Genomic DNA, 23249 nt, shown 5'->3' on the forward strand with positions numbered 1-23249 from the left:
TTGTTTTAATAAATTTATTTATTTATTTTTGGCTGCGTTGGGTTTTCGTTGCTGTGCGCAGATTTCTCTGGTTGTGGCGAGCGGGGGCTACTCTTCCCTGTGGTGTGCGGGCTTCTCACTGCGCTGGCTTCTCTTGTTGCGGAGCTCGGGCTCTAGGTGCACGGGCTTCAGCAGTTGTGGCATGCGGGCTCAGCAGTTGTGGCTCGCGGGCTCTAGAGTGCAGGCTCAGTAGTTGTGGCGCACGGGCCCAGTTGCTCCACGACATGTGGGATTCTCCCGGACCAGGGCTTGAACCCACGTCCCCTGCATTGGCAGGCAGACTCCTAACCACTGTGCCACCAGGGAAGCCCCATAGTTCCTTTTTATTCCTAGTTTACTAAGGATTTTCATCATGAATAGATACTGTGTTTTCCTTAATGATTTCTACATGTATTCTAGAAATATATGGTCATATTTTTTCCTTTAGTCTTTACTTCTGTGAATTGCATTAGAAACAGTCTATTTATATTAAGCCATCTTAGCATTCCTGGGATAAACCTTGGCCATTCACTTATTAAATTCACAGACGTTTATTGAGTTCCTATTCTAGGGCCCAAAACTCAGATTCTAGGTGCTGGTTATATGGCTGTGAACACCACCAACAAAGCAAAGACAAAAATACTTGCTTTCATTGAGTTTACAGTTTAGTGGTGGCAAGAGGGAGGCAGAAAATACACAAATATTTATATATGTTATAGTGAATAGAGATATGTACCTAGCAGAAAATAAAACAGAAAAGGGGGTAGGGAAAAAAATTCCAACCCCTTATTCTGAATGAGAAAGCAACAGTGGAGCAATAAACTGAAAGGGGTGAGGTCTGGGACTGTATTATTCCCAGTGGAAGACTGTTGCCCTGTGAGAGAACAGAAAGTATGAGGTGGTGCCTAGTTCAGAGAGACGTAGGTGGGCTGGTGAAGCACATAGTAAAGGGTCTTGCAGTGGTGTGCTGGAAAATGTTCAATGACCTGCTCTCCAGGAAAACCAGACAGACAAAAACATTCTTCCTGATTTGCAGCACTTACTGATTCCTGTGGTGGGAATACTTTCACCATAGATGATATCAAACTACCAAAGTGAGGTCAACTGGCTTGCAAAATGCCTGGAATGTTAACAATTGCCTCTAGTGTATTACTGGGTCTTAGAAACCATTGAAAGGACCTTAGCTCGGACTCAGAGTTGAGATGTGAGGTTATTAGATAGTTCCGAGCAGGGTGTGCCACCTGAAAGGATACAAGAGAATAGTGACAAAAGCCTCACATATAAAAAGTGTGGGCAATTAGGGTCTCAAAGACTTTGTTTTGGAATAATCTCAAACTTGAGAGTAAGTTGCTGTCACTCCTGAATACGTTACTGTGGATTTCCTACAAATAAAGACGTTCTCCTACAAAACCAGCATGCAGCACTCAAAATTGGGAAATATGTTACTGCCATCTTATACTCAGACCTTATTCAAGTGTTTCCAGTTGTCTATTTAATATCTGTAATACAAAGGAATCCAGCTCAGAACCATGCATTGCATCCTCGTGTGTCCTTCGTTTGTCAATCTGGAAGAGGTCCTCAGTTTCCTTGACTGACACTTTCGAAGATTACAGCCCAGTTATTTTGTAGAATGTTCCTCCATTGGTTTTGTCTTATGTTTCCTCAAGATTACGTTCAGGTTATACATCTTTGGCAGGAATATCACAAAACAGATGCTGTGTTCTCATCGCATCCTCTCAGGTGGCACATGGTTTTGATTTGTTCCATTCAAGTTCACGTTAACTTTGAGAACTTAAATAGGGTGGTATCTGCCAGGCTTCTCCACCATAAATTGCCCTTTTTTTTCATTATCAGTAAGTATTAGTTGTATTAATAATTCTTTTCATTATCAATAAGTATTAATTGAGGCTGTGTAAATGCCCTGTTCCTCATCATACTTTCCTTTTATTCATTTATTTATTATTATTTTAAATTGAAGTATAGTCGTTCAATTATTCATATCAGTATAGACCCATAGCTCTGTTTCATTCAGTGGGTTACTTTTTTTCTCAAATTATAAGCAGATGTGGCCAGGGGGAGTCCCTTCAACATGATTTCTGTGTTTTTTTGTTTGTTTGTTTTGACATTCTTTGATTTCTTCTTCACTTAGTTGCACAGCAAGATATGCCAGGCTCAGGTTCCTCTCATTCTCTTCCTGTCCCAGCCCTGGATGTAGTTATTTTTCCAAGGAACCGTGTTTTGTTTCATTTTTGTTCATTTTGTTTTTAAGTGGAAACTGACCTTTAGAAACCAAGATCTGGGCACAGAGTGTACTCATTACTATTGGCGTGTCACTTCTCCCAGACCCACTAGTAGACAGAACTAGAGTGTGTGTGTATGACATACGTATTGTGTTTATGTATATGTGTGTGTTTGTAAATATATCATAATACATACATATGTATCTCTATATATTACTGTATCTATTTATATGCATTGGAAACCATGACTTCACCCAGGTATTTTAGATTCTAGTCTACTACCATAGGATACGTTCTGGTTTTCTCCCTTTCCCTCTTTGTAGCTGTTCCCCCACAGTGAGAATCCTGGATTCCATTATCCTCATGACATGTGTTTATTTACTTGGTCAGCTCCACTCTATGCAATTAATCTTCCTCTGGCATCCTTTGCCACTTCCCTTCCCTCCACTCACTGTCGACACTCTCCCCACGTGCTTGGGCTCTCCTATGGACTGAATGTTTCTTTTCCCTCAAAATTCATATGTTAGGGCTTCCTTGGTGGCACAGTGGTTGAGAGTCCGCCTGCCGATGCAGGGCACACGGGTTCGTGCCCCGGTCCGGGAAGATCCCACATGCCGCGGAGCGGCTGGGCCCGTGAGCCATGGCCGCTGAGCCTGCGTGTCGTCTGGAGCCTGTGCTCCGCAACGGGAGAGGCCACAGCAGTGAGAGGCCCGCGTACCGCTAAAAAAAAAAAAATTCATATGTTAAAGTTCTACCCCGTGGTGGTATTAGGAGATGGGGCTTTGGGAGATAATTAAGTTTCAATGAGGTCATGAGTGTGGAGCCACTATGATGGGATTAGTGTCCTAATGGGAAGAGACTTCCTCTCTCTGCCATGTGAGGATACAGTGAGAAGGCAGCCATCTGCAAGCCAGGAAGGGGGTCTTCCCCAAGAACTGCTAGCATCTTGATCTTGGACTTCCCAGCCTCCAGAACTAGGAGAAATAAACGTCCGTTGTTTAAGCCACCCATTGTGTGGTGTTTTGTTATAGGCACCTGAGCAGACTAAGACAGGCTCTGAAACTCCATGCTGAGCCGACCCCCTCTGCTGCTCACATTTCCTCCTTTCTCCTCTTGGAACCTGACGTCCTTGCTGGGTGGCCCTCCTCACCCTGCTGGGTTTCTCATATCTACCCCAGGCTTCAGTGGTTCTTCTACCCTTTCGAAGATACCTGTCTTGCTTTGCCGTATGTAATTGGCTGCATTTTTCAGGAAGAGGAAGAGAGGAAAGGGTGGTATGGCAGAGGTGGGCAGGCAGGGGACTTAAGAACCCAGTGGTTTCCCTTGAGACGCTTCCAAGTGCCAAGTGCACAGTCTAGTTTGAAAATCACTGAAGTACCAAACTGAACAAATTGTGTATCTTTAGAGCAGTGGTTGGCAAACTACAGCCTAGGGGCCAGATCTAAGCTACGGCCTGTTTTGTTACAGTCTATGAGCTAAGAATGGATTTTATATTTTTCAAAGGGTCATTAGGAAGAAAAAAAAGTAGACTATGCCTCAGAGACCATATATGGTCTATAAAACCTGAAATGTTTCCCATCTGACCTTTTATATAAAAAGTTTTCTGACATCTACTTTAGAGGATTATTATTTCTTAAACATCATTTCTGAAGACTAGACTTTTGACTCAAGAGTTTGAGTCTGTCTTCCCTGGAAAAGACTCAGGTTTGTTTTGTTTTTTTAATAATTTCTTTTTTAAAATTTAATTTAATTTTTAATTTTGGAGGACTTCCCTGGTCATTGGGGAGCTAAGATCCTACATGCCTTGCTGCCAAAAAGCCAAAACGTAAAACAGAAGCAATATTATAACAAATTCAATAAAGACTTTAAAAGTGGTCCACGTCAAAAAAATTTAAATAAAAAAAAAATTTTGACCACGTTGCACACTTAGTTCCCTGACCAGGGATCGAACCCACGCCCTCAGCAGTGAAAGCGTGGAGTCCTAACCACTGGACCGCCAGGGAAGTCCCAAGACTCAGGTTCTTGATATTCTGTATTGCCAATTAAGGGCAGATCTACACACTTCTAATAGGAACTAGCCAGAAAGTAGTTTTAAAATTTTCTAAGGCAAAAATAGGAGGCCTGACCAAGATTCACACCTGAACACACGGTATGACCTCTCTACTTGGATGACATGCAAGTGGATGGCCCACCTTCTGCACTTCAGTGACACTGAGTGGACGGCCTGCTCTTGCTGTCAGCATTTAAGAGGGGGATCCAGGTGCTTTGCTCCTCTGGTGCTTTGCTGAGCATATTTCAGCTTCATAGGAGTTTCATCTCTATATGTCTTCATACCCTTCTGTACTTATGGTGCCTGGTGGACAGCAACTGTGTTTTACTCTGTTGCCTGCACCAAGTGATTTGTGTTTGTCGTGGACTGGGTTAGTAAGTCCTTTCATGCCTGGTATTCATACATCACTAGATTGTTTTCTTCATTATTTGTTTATTCTTAAAATCGACAAAGTTTTTCTCCTGTACCTTTTGTTTTATGTAATCCTGGCTTCCTTATCAAAATCCTGTATATCAAATACCAATGCTTTACTCTCATGTATTACTGTAAGTAAAGTAAAACATTGAAATGCTGGTCTCAGGAGCAAGAATATGTCACTAACTCATCCATTCATTATTCACATAACATTTACTTAGTGCTTGGCCTAGGAGAGTCGCTGCCCCCCTCCACGTGCTTCCTTAGTCCCCTGTATTATGAATAAGTGCAATGTAGTTTTAATGCTCCCTTGATCATTCCTGTTTACTAGCCTGTCCCCTGCTTGGGGGTGTGGGGTGCAGAGGAAATATCTTGTTAATCATTGTATTCCCAGTACTTGGCACATGGTAGAACTCAAAAAAGGTGTGTTGAGTGAGTGAATGAAGGTCGAAATCATGCTAGGATCAAGGGACGCAAAGGTGAATAAGCCACCGTCTTATGCTGCCTTGTTGAATTCTCTGGCCAAAAATACTTTGATGGGGCTTCCCTGGCGGCGCAGTGGTTGAGAGTCCGCCTGCCGATGCAGGGGACGCGGGTTCGTGCCCCGGTCCGGATAGATCCCACATGCTGCGGAGCGGCTGGGCCCGTGAGCCATGGCCGCTGAGCCTGCGGGTCCGGAGCCTGTGCTCCGCAGCGGGAGAGACCACAGAAGTGAGAGGCCCGCGTACCGCAAAAAAACCCCCAACTTTGATGAGCAAGTGCGTGGTGCATGATAGACTAGCATTCCATTGTGCTGGTTTGCAGAAGCTGAAGTCAGGGAGACCGGTGGGAGGGAAGAGTCGGGGTGGGGAAGCGAAGTGGCAAGCTGTGCGGCAGATCCTGGAGCAGCCCAGGGGTAGGTCCGTGCTGGAGTAGATGGAGGAAGCACTGGGGTAGAGGAGAGAGTCGGCACTCAGGATCATTGGCAGTGGGGAAGAGTACATGCTTAAAAATGCATCGTTACCATAAAAAAAGAAGCAAGAATGAAAAATATGTCTCTGAACTTTCATGTCAACGGTGACAGCGAAAAGTACTCTCTGACCTCATCTAAACCTAGTATAGATTAGTTTCCTTTACGATAAGTTCACTGCTGTTTTTCCACGGCAGTGACTAAATTCAGGGCCCTTATTGAAGAGGAACAGAGAGCTCCTTGGCCGTTTTTGTTTCTTTCATAATGTGGCTTTCATCAATGAGAAATAATTTCTTGTGGGTTATTTTTAATTCCCAGCGTTCCAGACGAAGGAGGTCTGCCCATGGATGTTTGCATAACGCCGACCTCGCTCCAGATGAAAAGCCCTGGCGGCTGCACGGAGCTCTGGCTGCCAGCAGGGGTCAGGCTTGTCCCGTCCTCCTGCCGTGGGCTGCGGCACGTGGCCGGGGACGGCCTGCACCTGCGGCTGCAGGCGCGGGCGGAATTCTGCACAAGTGAGTAGTGCTGGCGGTCCTGTTTCTGCATTTGCTTTTTCGTTATAAATCAAAGGTGATTCTTTTTTTTTTTCCTTTGAAAGGTTGAACTTTTTCCAGGTGAAAATCACTGCTCATCAGCTGCATAGAATGTGCTGGGGGTCCAGAAGATGTATGTTTTTTGCCAGCTCTGCCCATTATTAGCTGCATGCAATTGAACATGTTACTTAACCGTTCTGAGGCTTTGTTTCTTTGGGGTTTTTTTAAGTGTTTTATTTTGTTTTCCTAATAGCCTGCACTTTTTTTGTTAGAGCAGTTTTAGGTTCACAGCAAAATTGAACAGAAGGTAAAGAGATTTCCCTCATACTCCCTGCTTTGTTTCTTTAATTGTAAAAAACCTGGCTCACAGAGTTGATAGGAGGATGAAATCAGATGGCAATCGTGCAAGACCTGGTTGATATTAAAGCATTACGTAGAAATATTCATTCAACAAATATTAGCTCATTGATCTAGGTGCTGGGGTACAGAAGTGGGCAAGCTAGGAAGGTCTCTGCCTTCATGGGGCTTAAGATTCTAATCAGTGGGAACAGGTAATGAACACACAAGTTGTTTGGATACAGAGGTAAGTGCTGTGGGCAAAGTAAAGCAGAGTAATGGGATAGGGCGTGACTAGGGGCAGATGAGGGTCAGGGAAGGCCACTCTGAGAAAGCAGTGTTTGACCAGAGAACTGAATGATGGAAATGATCGCATCCATTAGGGACATTTAATTAATTAATTAATTAAACTTATTTATTTTTGGCTGCGTTGGGTCTTCATTGCTGTGCGCGGGCTTTCTCTAGTTGCGGCTACCGAGGGCTACTCTTCGTTGTGGTACATGGGCTTCTCATTGTCGTGGCTTCTCTTGTTGTGGAGCACGGGCTCTAGGCGCGCGGGTTGAGTAGTTGTGGCACACGGGGTTAGTTGCTCCGCGGCATGTGGGATCTTCCCAGACCAGGGCTCGAACCCGTGTCCCCTGAATTGGCAGGCGGATTCTTAACCACTGTGCCACCAGGGAAGTCCGGGACATTTCTAACTAGAGGGAACAATACATACAGATTCTGAAATTGAGTTTGATGCGTCATTGACTTTGATTGTTGCTATGCCTGTGATACTTCCAATATTTTGTTGTTGGCACATTGATTCAGAAAGGCAGTAGAAATGTTTCTCGCAATAATTTATCGAATGACCTCACTGGTTCATTGCCTCTTTGCCATGTGAATGATATGCTTCGGAGGATTAAAAATGATGTAAAAAGGGGAAACGGAGGCTGTGACAGCTGGATGTGATACTCGTTCTCAGAGAAGGATTGTAGTTCTTATAGATGCACTTGATTTCCCTGTTGCCTCATGGATGCGAAGCCTTTCATCTGCATTTCTCCATGCAGCCCCGAGGGCGGTCAACAGGATTGTACTGAAGAGCTGTTTAGGAGTTGTCAGGTGTTCCCTCGCATCTCTATCCTGGCTTTTGAAAGGAAAGAGAAGTAGAGGGAGCTCCGTTCCTTTTTTGTTGGAGAATGATTGTGCTTAAGTGCTGGATTAGTGAATAACTAGTCTGAGTTGATCAGGGTTGGTTTGAGGAAAGAAATGTCCTGGGGCTGAAGTGGCATAGGATAAACCTAAGAATGACTGTTGGAATAACCATGGAAAGAAGAATGGGGCCATCAAGATGGGAGATAGACGCTCTGAGGGTACCACATGATGGGCAGGGGAAGTGTTGTTTCAGGGAAGAAGCCTTGGGAGTCTGGCTCCTGTGATGTCATCACCTGTCTTTAGCGATGATGAACAGTACCCAGAGCAGGAATCTTGGGTCACATCAGGAAACTGGAGAAAGGCAGGCGTGAAAGCCACAGTGGAGCGTTTTCAGATCTTCTGCTAGTTTTCTGGGACCATGATTTTAGGTCCTATAATGAGGAGGTACGGAGACCTTCCAGAGACAGAATTGGTATGTTGCCTACCCATATTCTATAACAGTTAAATAGCAAAACTTGAGCCATTTTAAAAAATTTAAATCAGCAAACATTACCGTCTAGTTTCAACTGTTGGAAAAAATAAATTGCTGTGTGTTGGTTTGCATCTGTTGTTGGCATTCATGGGTCTCCAATTTCTTTACATTTTTAACACATATTTTACGCAACAGTCTGAAAAGGAAAAACATTTGAAGCCCTGCTCTGCAGTGCATGAAGGGGTATGCAAAATAGATTCCTCAGTATTTAATTGCTTTCGTGCTTTCCGCATAATAGGTGGTGAATAAATATTTGCCGAATGAATAAATATCAAATAGGTGCATACTGATGTAAACTTGAATCAAAATCTGTGGTAGGAAGCGAGTCTTAACATTTATAGCATTCAATCTGTGTTTCAGGGTTTTTACAAAGCTGACTTTTCAACTATAAGGATGCTCTTTTAAGGACTACAGTAGACATACTGTTACACTGTTTTGAATGCATAGGTCAGACCTTTGACCCAGAACTGGCTGCAGTAAAATCTGATGTAGTACCAGCATTGGATTCATCCCCAGGTGGCAGCGCTTCCCAGGATGCCCCTGGATCAGAAGGTTCTGACTTGAACCTGAGCCTGCATCATTGCTGGGTGAGCAGCAGAGGGCAGTGTGTCACTGAAAATTTGTTTATTGGTTCTGAAAAGAACATTTTGAATGTCTTACCCAGGTCTACTTATTATCTGCTCAGAGCTAAAGAATACTGTTTGTTTCGCTTTAGTGCTACAGGGCAGTCCTAGAAATTAAACAGAAGAATTTTTAACTCTAAGGCTTAAACTTGCTCACATCAATTTTTTTAAATCTTAGAATATAAAGTAACATAAGCCAAATTCAAATTGCTTGATTCTAATGGATATAACCTCATTTCTTCAGACTTTTTTTTAATAGACAAAAATTTTTGTAGGTTTGGATTTTGTTTTTTGGGCTTTTTTGGAAATGAAAGTTTCCTTCATGAATGAAATAATGGAAACTAAGGAAACATACTGTCTTATACTGCTCTTTCATATACTATGGGAAATATATGTTTTCCCACAGCTTTAATCAGAAATTGAGTTTCACTCTTGGAAGATGGAACTCTTCTTAGGAGCCGTTTCATTCCCCGGGACCTGCCCAATAAAGACCAATTTCAAGATTGATTTTGTTTGTACGTACTGGTAAGATGCCAGAGCGGACATCAACCTCGTTTCAGTCGAATTAAATTTAAGAAGTCTGTGCAGTCACAGTGATGAAAAACTGTCCCTAAGCATAGCAGAGGAAATAGCTCCTTTTCTCTCATCCTTAATGTTGGTATTTGCATAATGAGAGAAATAACGAGTTATCTATGTGACACAGATCATTTAGGGCAATACCTAACTCTGAAACATGTAGCAAAATCTGTTTTTGAAAACACTTCCCAATATTTGCTTCTGCTTGAGTCATCAGATAATACTAACTAAATGGGTACTTCTGGGTAGATCATAAACAGTGCTTATTGGTGGTAATTTATTGCGGCTCTTAAACACTTAAGTATGTTAATGGATTTGTCCCAAACCGCTAAGATTTGCCGTTTCCTCGATTTCCTCTAGAACTGATCTCAGTGTTTAATCAACACTCCCAAGCCCAAGAATGTTGCACGTTTTATTGCCAGTCCTGCGGTGAAATCATCATAAGGAACAGGTAAGGAACACAGTCAACTCTGGTTCATCCTGTGCCTGGCAATGGCTTTCCTCTTTTTCTATCAGAATCTTTGAAGGAACTGCCAAGGGAGCAGTCTGCGGCCTTCGAATGAGAGCCACATTGAACCAGACCAGCCCCCAAACGCTCCAGCAATCACGAAGCAGCTAGATTTTCTCCAGCTGACAAAGGGGAACAATAGGATGCTGGCTTTGAGGGAGGAAGGCTTATCTTGGTGGAATAGCCTGTAGAGATAGGCCCCTCTCCTCTGAAAACAGACACGGCATCTGTCACACGTTTTAGCCATCATCCTGGTGAATGAACTTCTTCCACATTAAGTGAATTTTCTAAATAACAGAAGCTTTTGCAGCACAATTTTGTACTTGAACTATTTCTATTAGTGCCTTTCTAAAATCCATTTCCTGTTTCCCTGCTTATTAAAACAGCATATAAAGCACAAACCAACCTTCTCTTGATGCTTAGGTTAATGCTGTAACCTGCCTTCGAGGTGTGCTGTGATTACCCCATTGAGATGGGAAGGGCCCTTTGCTGTATTCTTTGTATTCCCATGTTGTCTCTTTTAATTATTTTTCCATCCTCTCCTCCTGTCAGCCTCTTTGTTTCCTGGGCACAAACCCTGCTCTCTGAATTTTCTAATCACTCATAGGCTGGAAAGATAGAGCAAACCCTTATTATCGTTAACCATATTTTTTTTACTTTATTTGTTTTTGGCTGAGTTGGGTCTTTGTTGCTGCTCGCAGGCTTTCTCTAGTTGCGGCGAGCAAAGGTTACTCTTCGTTGCAGTGCGCGGGCTTCTCATTGCGGTGGCTTCTCTTGTTGTGGAACACGGGCTCTAGGTGCGCACAGGCTTCAGTAGTTGTGGCTCACGGGCTCCAGAGCGCAGGCTCAGTAGTTGTGGCATACGGGCTTAGTTGCTCCGTGGTATGTGGGATCTTCCCAGACTAGGGCTTGAACCCGTGTCCTCTGCCTTGGCAGGCGGATTATTAACCACTGCGCCACCAGGGAGGTCCCTGTTGACAATATTTAAAGGAAGAATTTCGAGCTCTTCGTTGGACGGGTTTCCTTGGAGACTTACATGAGACCCCTCCTCCTCCAGTGTTCCAGGTCTCCATGGAGGGATTCAGCAGATCTCTGCTGGGAGCCTTTCCTGAACCCTGAGCTGGTTTATGTGCTCCTCGGAGATTTATTCGCCTGTCTTCCCGCTTAAACTGTAGGCTTCGGGTGCGGGATAGTCCTACGCATATTACTCCTCACTCATATTTAGGGTGCAGTGTTGTGTAGCGGCTGGTAGTACAGACCCGGAAGCCAGCCTGTCTGTGTTTGTGTCCACCAGTTACTAGCTGTGACCCTGGGGAAGTTACTTAACCATTCTGTGCCTTCATTTTTTTTTTTAATTATTACAAAAATATAGATAACAATAAGAGCTACCCCCATAGGGTTTGGGGGAGGAGCGAATGACTGTAACTGGTAAGCATTCAGTATGTGATAGCTCCTGCTGTAATTCTTACTCTTATCACCATCTTCATCATCACCGCCCCCAGCAGCAGGCTCGCTGCCCGAGGAAGAGTGCATTCTCTATAAATTCTTGCCGGTTGACTCGAATAAACGTTAGGGTGCTTAGCACAGGCTCTGGACGCACAGGCTCAGCAGCCATGGCTCACGGGCCCAGCCTCTCCGCGGCATGTGGGATCTTCCCGGACCGGGGCACGAACCCATGTCCCCTGCATCGGCAGGCAGACTCTCAACCACTGCACCACCAGGGAAGCCCCATCAGCCTCTCTTGCTTGCTCTCTGATTCCTGGCAGCATCCCGGGTAGATGAGATCGTGGAAAGTTATGCTGGTGTAAGTGGGGGGCTTGTGAGCAGGGCACCCTCTGAGTGATTATCTTGGGGAAGCCATGGGGTGACTCTGAATCTGCAGGGGAGGGAGAACGTCCTCACTCAGGTTCCCTAAGGCTGAGGTGGCCACACTGTCAGGGATAGGCCCGCTTGAGCCTGGAAGGTCCAGAGCATCCCAGGTTACCCTGGAGTTTAACCAGGACAGTTTTCCTTCTCTCAGTCTATTTCTGGCTTTAGTTTAACTCTCAGACGCAGTTTCTGAAACATGTGTGCCTCTACAACAGCGAGAGACCTGGAAGTCACAGAGGAGCGAGTTTACTAGAGTAACGGACCTCCCTGGTGTGCTTGGACTGAAGGATGCGCTCGTTCATCATTGGCTGATACTGCATCTTCTGTTTGGTGTCAGTCCTATTTACGACTGTGGACTTGAGAGCTCGGAGGGCTTAGAGGCTGACACTGGAAGGCTGTACGCGCTCTCCCGAATCCTGACCTTTGGGAGGCCGTGGGGTGAGAGGTAGAGCGGGAGAACGGGACCTGGGTTTGAACTCCAGCTTTACCGTCACAGGCTGGGGAACTTTGTCCACGTCACCTCAGCTTCTTCTTATGTAGATGTTAAGACGGCCTAGTTTCCTAACTTGTGAAGAGGATAAACGCTCTTACCTTTAAGGCTGTAACATATATAATAGTAAAGACTCGACAAGCTCTTTTTAGTTGGCTCTACAGCCTCCTTCCACCCCCTTTTCCATAATTGGCCTTATTGGCAAGCTAGCAGATTATCTAGTACAGTGTTTCAGGCCTTTTTGATTCAGGACTCCGTATTTTTGAGGGGTGCCAGGGAAATGACCCCCTCTCTCCCTTTTTCTTTGCGAGAAGGTCCACAGTGGACGTGACTTGGGTCTTGCTTACTTCACAAGGCTTCCCTGGACGCCTTTGCCTATCACACATGTGCGCCTGGCACCTGGGGGCCTCTTGAGCAATGCGGAGAAATCCTTAGTAGGCGACGGAAGGCTTTGCTTCCATTTCACTCTCAGGCAGCAGGCCCCGTGGCTCTCTGTTTGATGGAAAGACATGCTTCCTCCTGTGTCTGCAGAAGGATGTCATGCTGACTGTTTGCATCAAGCCCAGTGGTCTTCTCATTTCTCCCTCAGTTACCTGTGCCACGCAGGTGGTAAGGACATCTGTGCTTGTTGAGTAGAAAGTAAAACCAAAGGTATTTCAAAGGAGGCTTGTATGTGCTGTAATCAACTCACTGTCGGCATCCTTTTCAGGAAGGCATCTTGGAATATGGTGGTTTGTCTTAGCAGGAGCTCTTGTATTGGGAGCAATGGAGCCGAGTTAAGATCTGCTTACCGGCCAGCCTTTCTATCTGGGAACAAGTCACTTTGATTCTCGGTTTCCTCATCTGCAAAATTCGGAGGTTCAATTAGATAGACTTGTAAGAGTCCTGCCAGCATGAAAATTCTGTGCGTAGTCAGCCTCAAAAAGTTGCACCTTGAGTTCTGTGAAGCATGATTATTTGGATAGTGCAAGACTAATGCTTGTTACTATTTTTTTAATGAAAAAGATTCTTGTCAAGCAAATTATAGGTGCAGAACACTGTTTAACCTATTAAGACTCATTAATGGCTTTTAATACTTACTCGCCCCGGGGTGCCTGAAATCTGCTAATTACAGCAGTGTTTTTTCTTCATTCAGAATCACACGTTCCTAGCCATTTGTTTGGTGGTTTGAAAATAATGCCTTGTTTCTTTACAATAAAATTCTCCAATTTGCATTCTTACCAGTTCAGCAGAGTTTTTCTGTAAAAATTGTCCAAACATATACAATTTTTGATCATTCTCTTGTTAACAGTCCCTAATATCAAGCAACAATAATAATAAAATTTAGTTCGTTGTGATCAGTCTCAGAAACAGCTAAATGGTCGTTGTGTTTGGAAGTTGTTATGTCTTTTAGAAATAAATTCATGTCAGACTTGGATTATATCGGTTGGCCAAACAGACTTTGAAACATCAGCCTGATTTTCAGTCGTTTGAGAGGTCTCCCAAGGTCTCTGGAAAGGCCCTCCCGGTTCCACCTGCACCAGCAGAGCTGGGTGTCAGCCCAGCAACTATGAGGGCATTGAAACTCTAGCAGGTAACAAGCAGAATGGACTTAACGGAAACAGAAAAGATGTCGGAATATCCAACTAGTTGATTGGTCCATTTGACAGACCAGCTATTATCGTAGTCTGAAAACAACTACTCCTATGAATAGTCACTTTTCTGTGAAAGAGAACAAAGAGGTGAAAAGAGAGGATAGGCACACACTGAATTTTTGGTAACATTGTACAAACTTTTGGAATACATAATAATGCCAGCTTATCTATATTCTAGTGGCTATATTTTGAGCTTTAGATATTTGATCTTTTTCTTAAAATTCTTATTGCCCACTTGGTTCTAATCCAATGTGAAATCTCTGTATTACCGTTGTTAATATCACTGATTAATGGTTGATTTTAAAGTTAAGGCATTTCATTTTCTTGTCTGTGTTTAAGTTTTAAATAAACACCATCAATCAATAACATTTATTAAAGTTGTGCATTTTAAAATGTAGTAAAATGGATATTCTTAGACGTTAGTGGTGGATCTTTAAATCGATCATTTTTTTTCTGAAGGCAATTTGGCAATACGAACTAAAAGACTAAAAATTGCTTATACTCATTGACCAAGTTTAAAAAAATAAATTAAATAAAATTGTGCATTTTAAGTTTTTTCCCCCAAAGCTTATGCTTAAGATACGTTAAAAATAACTAAAACATTTTAATTAATTAAAAGCATGTGTTGCTGTTCATCGTAGAATCTTAAGCTGAGAGAATGTTCGAGAAATCATTTCACTCTTTCTCTGAGCTTCAGCAGGTTTTTACGTAAAAACTACCTTGAAAAAAATGTGGTATCTATTTTCTTTTGAAAGTTCTCTTGGGAAGTAGATCATATCAAAGTTTCAGGGTTTTCGATAGATACACTTTCAGGAGAGCTGTGATTAAAATACATCTTTTGTTCTTAAAGGTTTTATGTTGTTTCAGAACATCAGAAAATTTCTTTCGGCTGTAAAAACACTTTTATCTTTGCAATGACTTGTGAATTAGCCTCTTTCTTGCTCGATGTCTTATGTAGATAGCTGTGGGGTATAGTATAGCTTTTATTCACCGTGATACAGGGTCAAGTTAAGTCTGCAATATCACATTGTGCGCGAATGTGCATCAACGCTCCCAGATCTCTCTAAGTCTCAGTGCAGTTTCATTTCTGATCATGTATGAGGTTTTGACGTTGCTGCCTTTGACACTGTATTGAGCATCTGTTTATTGGCACTACGTGCAAAATGTCAAGGGACAGAGAATCTTAGTGATGGAGAAGATCTAGGAGCCTGTTTAGGCCCAACTCTTACTCTAAACAGGCACCTTTGTTTGTCTTCCTCCTAATCTTTGTAAAAATTCAAATCCGACCTATCACTCCCGCACCTTAAATTCTGTGATGCTCCCCAACTATCTGTAGAACCAAGTTCCCGCCCCTTAGGTTGACGTGTCACACCCCATGTAGTCTGTACCATCCCACCTTCCCTGTCCCCTTTACTGATGTTCTGTGTTACCAGGAGAGGGAATATATTCCAAGGGAGAGAGTTAGTTTGGAGTCTGGAAGACCTGGGCTGTGATCCTGCCTTTCTTCATCAGCTCTGACTCTGTGAACTTGTAGAGACTATTTAACATTTCTGAGCCTCCCTTTCCTTCTCTGTAACAGGGGAATGGAAATTCTCATCTCACAAAGTTGTAGTAAGCATTACATGGAATAAGCTGTGGGCGCTGCCCACCTGAGGTTTTCTTAAGTTCAGCTAAAAGTGCGGACTTACAGCACTACCACCGGCCACGTTTCTCGCCTTCGGGGCAGTGGCAGGAGTTCCCCTCAGCAGAGGACCTGCAGCAGTTCAAGCAAATGGCAGGTCACATACCCCTCTGGGGACTCTTGTCTCCCCATGTGACACGGTTCCAGGTACAAAGTGCAAGATTCATATCTGGCAGGTGCAGGAGCTACCCGGAGAAGAAGCCTCATGCCCGAAACAGCCAATAGCTCTTGTGATAATCCTTTGGCATAGTTTCTAGGGTTCCCCATGAAGCTCTACATTCAGGGAAGTTTAAAGCACGGCATCCTCATCTAATATTTACAGCTCATTCAAACTTCTTCCTAGTCCAGATGCAATAGACCAATCAAGGATCATTGTTACCATAGTCAGCGTTGCCTAGCAATATAATCAATGCCTACCATCTATCTGGCTTCCAGGGTAACAGGTCTAGGTGGTTAAAACAAAGGTCGGATTCTCAAGCAAAGGAAAATATTTGTTAACCCTTTCATCCGAGTATGCTGTAGACCCAACCAGGGGCCTCACATGTTATAGTTATCAACACTCCTTTATTTAAGAGCTTACACTATGAGTCAGGCACTGTGCCTGACACTGGGACTCCAGTGGCAAGTTAAACATATATGGTGCCTGTCTTCATATTGTTTCCTACACCTGTGATGCCCTTAGTTCCTTTCAGTGCCTGGAGAACTCCTGTTCATCCTTCAAAGGTCTGCTCAGATGTTACCTCTTCTCTGAAGTCCAGCGGCACTCTACTTCCCTAGCACTTTGTACATGTTGCCCTGAATTCATGGATTGGTTTTGCGAGTCCATGAATCCCCTAAAGTAATATGCAGATTTTGTGTGCAGGTGGGAATGTATGTTTGAAGAAAGGGCTCTCATCGGATTTTCAAAGGGGTCTGAGCCATCCTCTCCCTTTCCCCCCTCAACTCCCAAGCATTTAGAACTGCTGCTCTGTTATGAGCATTTATTATATTCTGGTTTTGGTATTTGTTCATAGATGTATGTTTCCCACTAGAACGTGAATACCTTGACAAAGGGACTATATGTACTAATATTTTGTGTCAGCAGAACGCCTGCCTCCTAGCAGTAGACTTTTAGAAAGTATATGTTGAAAGAATCGATTCTTAATCTCTTAATAGACTCAGCAATCTGAATGATGGTAGTGGTACAGCATTTCCTAATTTAAAAGGGAATGTTCTTGCTTCTAGTAAACTAAAATCAGCCTTTCTTGTTCCTACTTCTGTCCTCTGGAGTGAAAATTAAATGTCTCCCCTCTTCCATGTTGTAATTGCCCTTTTATGAGACTCAGAGTTGATTGGGGAAATCAAAGAAAAAGGGTTCATGGGAGGGAATCATTTAAAAATGATACATTTGCATCTTAAATCTTTTCATTTAAAACATGGCAAATGTACATTACCGTACTAGTATTTTAGTATGGAACTAATATCTTTTTGTTGAATATGAGTCTGCTGCTGTGGACTCTTAGCTTTCTTCACTTATGCCATCCTAAATTCATTATCCAGAGTTTCCAGTTTAGGTTTCTTTAACGTGGAATGAGAAGTTAGACACTGAAGCAGTCTGATTGCAGAACTCTTCTCGATTTTTATTCTTTTTCCCTCGCCTCAGTTTTTTTTATAGTTGTATCTCCCACATTCCACCAGTGATTTTGTTTTTTAATAACTGACTGTCCTCTACTCTGAAATGTTTAGTTTTCAGAGGAATAGCAACTCATATTTCCTTGGTTTACATGTTTGATTAAATTATGTAACTAAAATAACATGTAACAAACTAACGTGTTGGATTAAATTATGTAACTAAAAAAAACATGCATAAGTGGTATACACAGGTCTGTGATCAAATACAGTTGCTCCTTAGCAGGCAAATGGTCCAGTCGATTGGAGCAGAAGCGAGCAAGTATTCAGGGTGCTTTAAGCTTTCATGATATTCAAAGGCATTAGGAAGCCCAGAAGCATGTTTGTATTCTGGTTGTTTTTTTTTGCGGGGGGATAAATTATTTTGAAATATCCTCATCATCCTGCCCACATTTCTTCTCCCCTGAGACCAATTTAGATTAAAATAGAGGTAAATTTAGATTAAACCTTCCCAATTTAGATTAAAATAGAGGTAAACCATGGAAAAGTCTCAGGTGTCTGTATTTCTACAGGAAAAAAATGAAACCATTAAAACAAAAGCTGGGAGCAAATATAAGGGGCTACTTAATTGCAAGGACGTTCTAAGCATAAATAATAATGACAGAGTGGAGCTTAATTTCTCTTCCCTTGAGTGTGGCCTGGATTTAATGACTCACTTCCGAACAATAGAGTGTGCAAAGGCAGAAATAGGAGCTCTGCTAGTGGAGGAACCTTGCAGATGCCACCTTAACCGAGTGATCAAGGTTGACATCCCCAGGAATAAGTCATGTTGATACAGTGTCTTCTCTGGGTTTGGTGTGATGAGAAGTCGCCTCAGTGGTAGACATCCCCCAAACCCATAGTCTCAGTCTAATCTTGAGAAAATACCAGACAAACTCAAGTGAGGGATATTCTGTAAAATACCTGGCCAGTGCTTTTCAAAAACCTCAAGGTCCTGAAAAACAATGAAGGACTGCCACAGAGCAGAGGAGATGAGGGAAACCTGATGACTAAATGCAGCGTGTTGTGAATTGGATCCTGGAACAGAAAAAGAGGACTTTAGTGGAAAGTAGTTTTGACAAATCCTCCCTGGTTATGTAAGATGTTAACGTTAGGGAAAGCTGGGTGAAGTATATATGAGAACTATTTGTACCACCTTTGTAACTTTTCTGTAAACGTAAAATTACACCAAAATAGAAAGTTTATAGAAAATAGTAATGAGAGAAATCACAGAAGAAAGGGTTGGATGATTTGAAATTTAAGACACGTTAGTCAAATTAGAGGCAATAACACTGGAAAAATATTTGTCCCAGATTTTAGACAAAGGACTGATATTCTTAATATAGAATATACTTGTACAATTTAATAAGAACATACTAACATCTCACTGGAAAATGACCATTGATCATAATTCACAGAAGAAACACTGTGGCGAATAGATATGACAGCCAGTTCAGTCTCACCAGTAATTAAGGAATTGCCAGTTACAGCAGTATTGAGAACATTTTCACCAATTACATGGAAAAATGATAGTATTCAATTCTGAAAAAAGGAAGTAGAAGAATTATAGATTGGTACAGCCTTTCTGGAAAGCAGTTTGTCAATATAGGAATTGAGTGTAAAAAAGATGCACATTGGGACTTCCCTCGTGGCGCAGTGGTTAAGAATCTGCCTGCCAATGCAGGGGACACGGGTTCGAGCCCTGGTCCGAGAGGATCCCACATGCCGTGGAGCAACTAAGGCCATGCGCCACAACTACTGAGCCCGCATGCCACAGCTACTGAAGCCCGCATGCCTAGAGCCCATCCTCTGCAACAAGAGAAGCCACCGCGGTGAGAAGCCGCGCACCACAACGAAGAGTAGCCCCTGCTCACCGCAACTAGAGAAAGCCCGTGCCTAGCAACAAAGAACCAATGAAGAATCAACGCAGCCAAAAATAAATAAATTAATTAATTTAAAAAAATGCGCATCATTTGTGCTTGTAATGTCACACTTACAAGATTTCTTTCCCAAGGAAATAATCAGATCTGTATACAAATTTTCTGGGACTGTTCATCACAGCGTTGTTGATAATGAAATACTCAAAACCCAAATATCTAACAGTGAGGGAATGACCTAAAAAGTTTTGGCATACCTATGGAGTAGAATGGAGTCATTAAGTATCATGACATAGATAAATAAAACAATGAAAGCAAGATACAGTTTGTGTATTTCCTCTGATCCCAGACTGTGTGCCTGTGTACAGCTGTCTCTCTTGAAAGGCTGGCAAAGAAATACAGTCATGTAAAAAAATATCTACCTGACCTTGGGTGGTAAAGAAAGGATTTTTAGAAACAATTTTATTGGAGTATAGTTGATTTACAGTGTTGTGTTAGTTTCAGGTGTACAGCAAGGCGAATCAGTTATACATATACATATATCCACTCTTTTTTTAGAATCTTTTCCCACGTAGGCCATTACAGAGTATTGAGTGGAGTTCCCTGTGCTATACAGTAGGTCCTTATTAGTTATCTGTTTTATATGTAGTAGTGTGTGTATGTCAATCCTAGTCTCCCAATTTATCCCTCCCCCCCTCTTATGATAACCATAAGTTTGTTTTCTACATCTACTTCTGTTTTGTAAATAAGTTCATTTGTGCCCTTTTAAAAATTTATTTATTTATTTAATTTTTTTTCCGGTACGCAGGCCTCTCACTGCTGTGGCCTTTCCCGTTGCGGAGCACAGGCTCCAGATGCGCAGGCTCAGCGGCCATGGCTCACGGGCCCAGCCGCTCCACGGCCTGTGGGATCTTCCCGGACCGGGGCATGAACCCGTGTCCCCTGCATCGGCAGGTAGACTCTCAACCACTGCGCCACCAGGGAAGCCCTGTGACCTTTTTTTTAGATTCCACATATAAGCGATATCATATGATATTTGTCTTAGGAATAAGTGAAGTAAGTCTGACTTACTTCACTCAGTATGACAATCTCTAGGTCTATCCAAGGATGGTTTTTATTTGCTTTATACCTCCCTGCGTTTTCAAAATTGTCTATAGTGAGTATATGTTACTGGTGCCATCAGGGGAAAAAATAACACTGCAAGTAATGTGGTTAATGAGTTTCTTTCATCCTTTGTGCTGATTTAATTAAGAGCATGTCACAGTTCCATTTTGTCCTGTAAAACACTGTTTTCCTCTCTCCACTAGGAAGCTCCTCAGGGTGCTCCCCCTGCCACACGAAAACTGGGGTGCTCTGGTTGACGAGTGGTGCTGTCACCCCAACCCCTTTGCTAATAAGCCACTTCATCCACAAGAGAATGACTGTTTCACTGGAGACTGTTTCTTCTTGGTGAATTTAAGACGTGATTTACAGCAGCCGAGACCTGAAGTAGCCCCAGTGGAGACGCGCTGTCTTTCTTCTGAGAACCATTTAAAAATGGTAATATATCTTTCAAATTAAATGCTTATTTAGAGATCGGTTTAGAAACTGCTTTCTCCAATCTTTTCTTCATTCAGGGCATGTGACAGACAGTTCTAAAGACCAAAATCCATGATTTTCAGTTGCCCTAATCATCTAGCTCTGCTCTTTTGTTATGGAAAAAGCATGTGGCGACCTTAAACCAAAACAGTCAAAGGGGGGTGGGGGGTGGGCGGGGTGGGGGGAGGTGGCGGGAGGAAGAAGGGGAAGAGGACTTCTTCCCGCGTAGACTTGGGAGTGTTACCGTTTTACAAACCAAAATGCCCTCCTTCCTTGCTTTTAGGACAATATTCCATAATCCACGTACATTTTATCCCCACAGTCCGATTTACATTAAATGGGTTCTTTGCCTTCAGGATGCGTACTGTCCTGATAGGTCCAGGTATTTTCCTGTATCTGCCCATAGTCTAGACTTCTGCTGGTGTCATACAATCAGATGCCATCAAGGCAATAGGGGGACTGGAGGAGCCCAAGCGCGGAAATAAAGCTCTGGCTGCAGGTTCCAAGTTGATGCTTAACGAGCGAGGTCAGGCAGCTCCTGCGCTCAAAGTTGCTGGAGGGGGAAGGCACTGCGGAGAACAGGTGGTTTACCTTATTTTAAAAGAAAATCAGTGCCATTGACTTGGCCCTTGTGAGAAATCATTCCCTGGATGGCAAGTCAATACTGATGTGATTTAAAAAGTTAAGAAAATCATTGCCAGAGAACCTTCATTTTAACATCTGATTATTGGTAGGAACAAAAGCATTGTGTGTTAAATTTCATTTAGAACTTATTTAATTTTTGTAATGAGAACTGAGCCACTCTAGGAAACACGCAGCAGTCCGCAGCCCTTAGGTTGTCAGCTAGTTTATGGAACTATTTTCTAATTTGCGGGAGATTAAGGAGGTTTGTCAAAGATCGAGGTTAAGCTGTTATCTGTTTAAATTATGTACGTATCTCATCTTTCACCATAAACACAAATCCCTTTACCTTTAGGTTTATTTAAAAGTATAGTACTTTACTGTCTCTAGCTGTCCTCCTCTCCCCCAACTCTTTCTCTGTATGTATCTTTACCTTTAGTAAAATCATAACCATTCATATTTCCTTTGATCTCCACTGCTTTTCAGTGTGTATATGTGTGTGTGTATTACATAATATATATTAGATAAAATGTAGGTATATATTCTAATGTGTATATATAAATATGTATAAGAATCCCCCCCCCAAATTCTAGTGCTGTAGCCTTCTATATTTTTAAAAGATAAATGGTAAGCACATAATATAAATCTATGGTATAAGTACATTTAATATGGTTAAAGTAAATTTTTATATATATATATATATTTTTTTTTTTTTTTTTTGCGGTATGCGGGCCTCTCATTGTTGTGGCCTCTTCCGCTGCGGAGCACAGGCTCCGGACGCGCAGGCTCAGCGGCCATGGCTCACGGGCCCAGCCGCTCCGCGGCATGTGGGATCTTCCCGGACCGGGGCATGAACCCGCGTCCCCTGCATCGGCAGGTGGACTCTCAACCACTGTGCCACCAGGGAAGCCCTAAAATTATATTTTAATCTAAATTTCTATACTAGTACTTTATGTTTTATGTATTTTGACTGTCATTTTTATGATTAAGCTATAAATTTTTTAAATGTTTGGAAGATATGAGAAGACGAGTGGGAAAGATTAAATAAGAAAAACCATGAGTTTCCTTCTTTCAGATGAACTCTGCATTCTGTATGGAAGTAGATTCCTCACATTTATGTCTTTATCAATTATATGATGCCATTTATAAGAATTCCTCTTAATTGTGGATGGCCATCCCACGTGTTAAAGGAAGACCCTTCATATTGAGACATTACAGTTTTTTAAGTATCAAGGAGACTGTGGGAAATTACCATCATGACAAGCTGCTGTTAACAAGATTGTTTTCAAGGTAGCCTAGATGAAAGTTTCACTTTCATTGCATATTACTGCAGTTGAAAGAATATACCTGTGACCAAAATAGTAATGTACATTTGGAGGGACTCCTTAAACAGTACTCTCAAGGGTCTTGTGGGAACAAGGCTTCTCTGTGCTATTGAAAACCTGTTTCTCATATCACGCAGTCTAGCCATCTAGCAGGGTTTTGAAATGTCACATGGTGACACAGCATCCTAATGGTATCTCTTGGGAAACATTTTTTTGGCGAGACAATATCAAGGGTCCTTAGAAATGGAAGCAACACAAAGGAAAATGAAAACGAGGACAGGAGGCTGATTCACCTCTCTGAGCAGCGGTGCCGTGTCGCAGATATATTGATTTAATTAGTCCACAACAATGTCTGTCTTTCATGTTTGCTCTGTAGAGTTCCTGCACTGCTAGGCTGCTGCTTTGCACAATTCGCTTTATTATTTCCTTTAAGCATAGGTCAAGAAGAATGCACTGCAAAGCAGAGTTTCTCTTTAACAGAATTAAAAGCATTGTAATATGTTAATTTAAAAGGTCAAGACTGTTTAGCTTATCAGACATTAATGGTGCATTCTGTGTGTATTCTGAGTGTTTGGTAGGAGTAATTTCTGCCTCTGCTTGTGAGAGATTATAAA

General features: G+C 42.5%; 1 protein-coding gene across 2 annotated transcripts in view; it reads left to right on the forward strand.

Moving 5' to 3' along the window:
* UBE3D (ubiquitin protein ligase E3D) overlaps positions 1-23249 on the forward strand; it is a 344514-nt gene that overhangs the window by 3263 nt on the left and 318002 nt on the right. For both annotated transcript variants that reach the window (XR_004352625.1, XM_032651947.1), the window contains exons 2-4: positions 5990-6186; positions 9766-9856; positions 20419-20650. Coding sequence is in view for 1 of the 2 variants with exons in the window: in XM_032651947.1 (XP_032507838.1) it covers positions 5990-6186; positions 9766-9856; positions 20419-20650 (520 nt within the window). In the remaining variant the exon portion in view is untranslated. The remainder of the gene's footprint in view (positions 1-5989; positions 6187-9765; positions 9857-20418; positions 20651-23249) is intronic.

The sequence above is a fragment of the Phocoena sinus genome, chromosome 12 (genome assembly GCF_008692025.1).
Source record: "Phocoena sinus isolate mPhoSin1 chromosome 12, mPhoSin1.pri, whole genome shotgun sequence".
Classification (NCBI taxonomy): Eukaryota; Metazoa; Chordata; class Mammalia; order Artiodactyla; family Phocoenidae; genus Phocoena; species Phocoena sinus.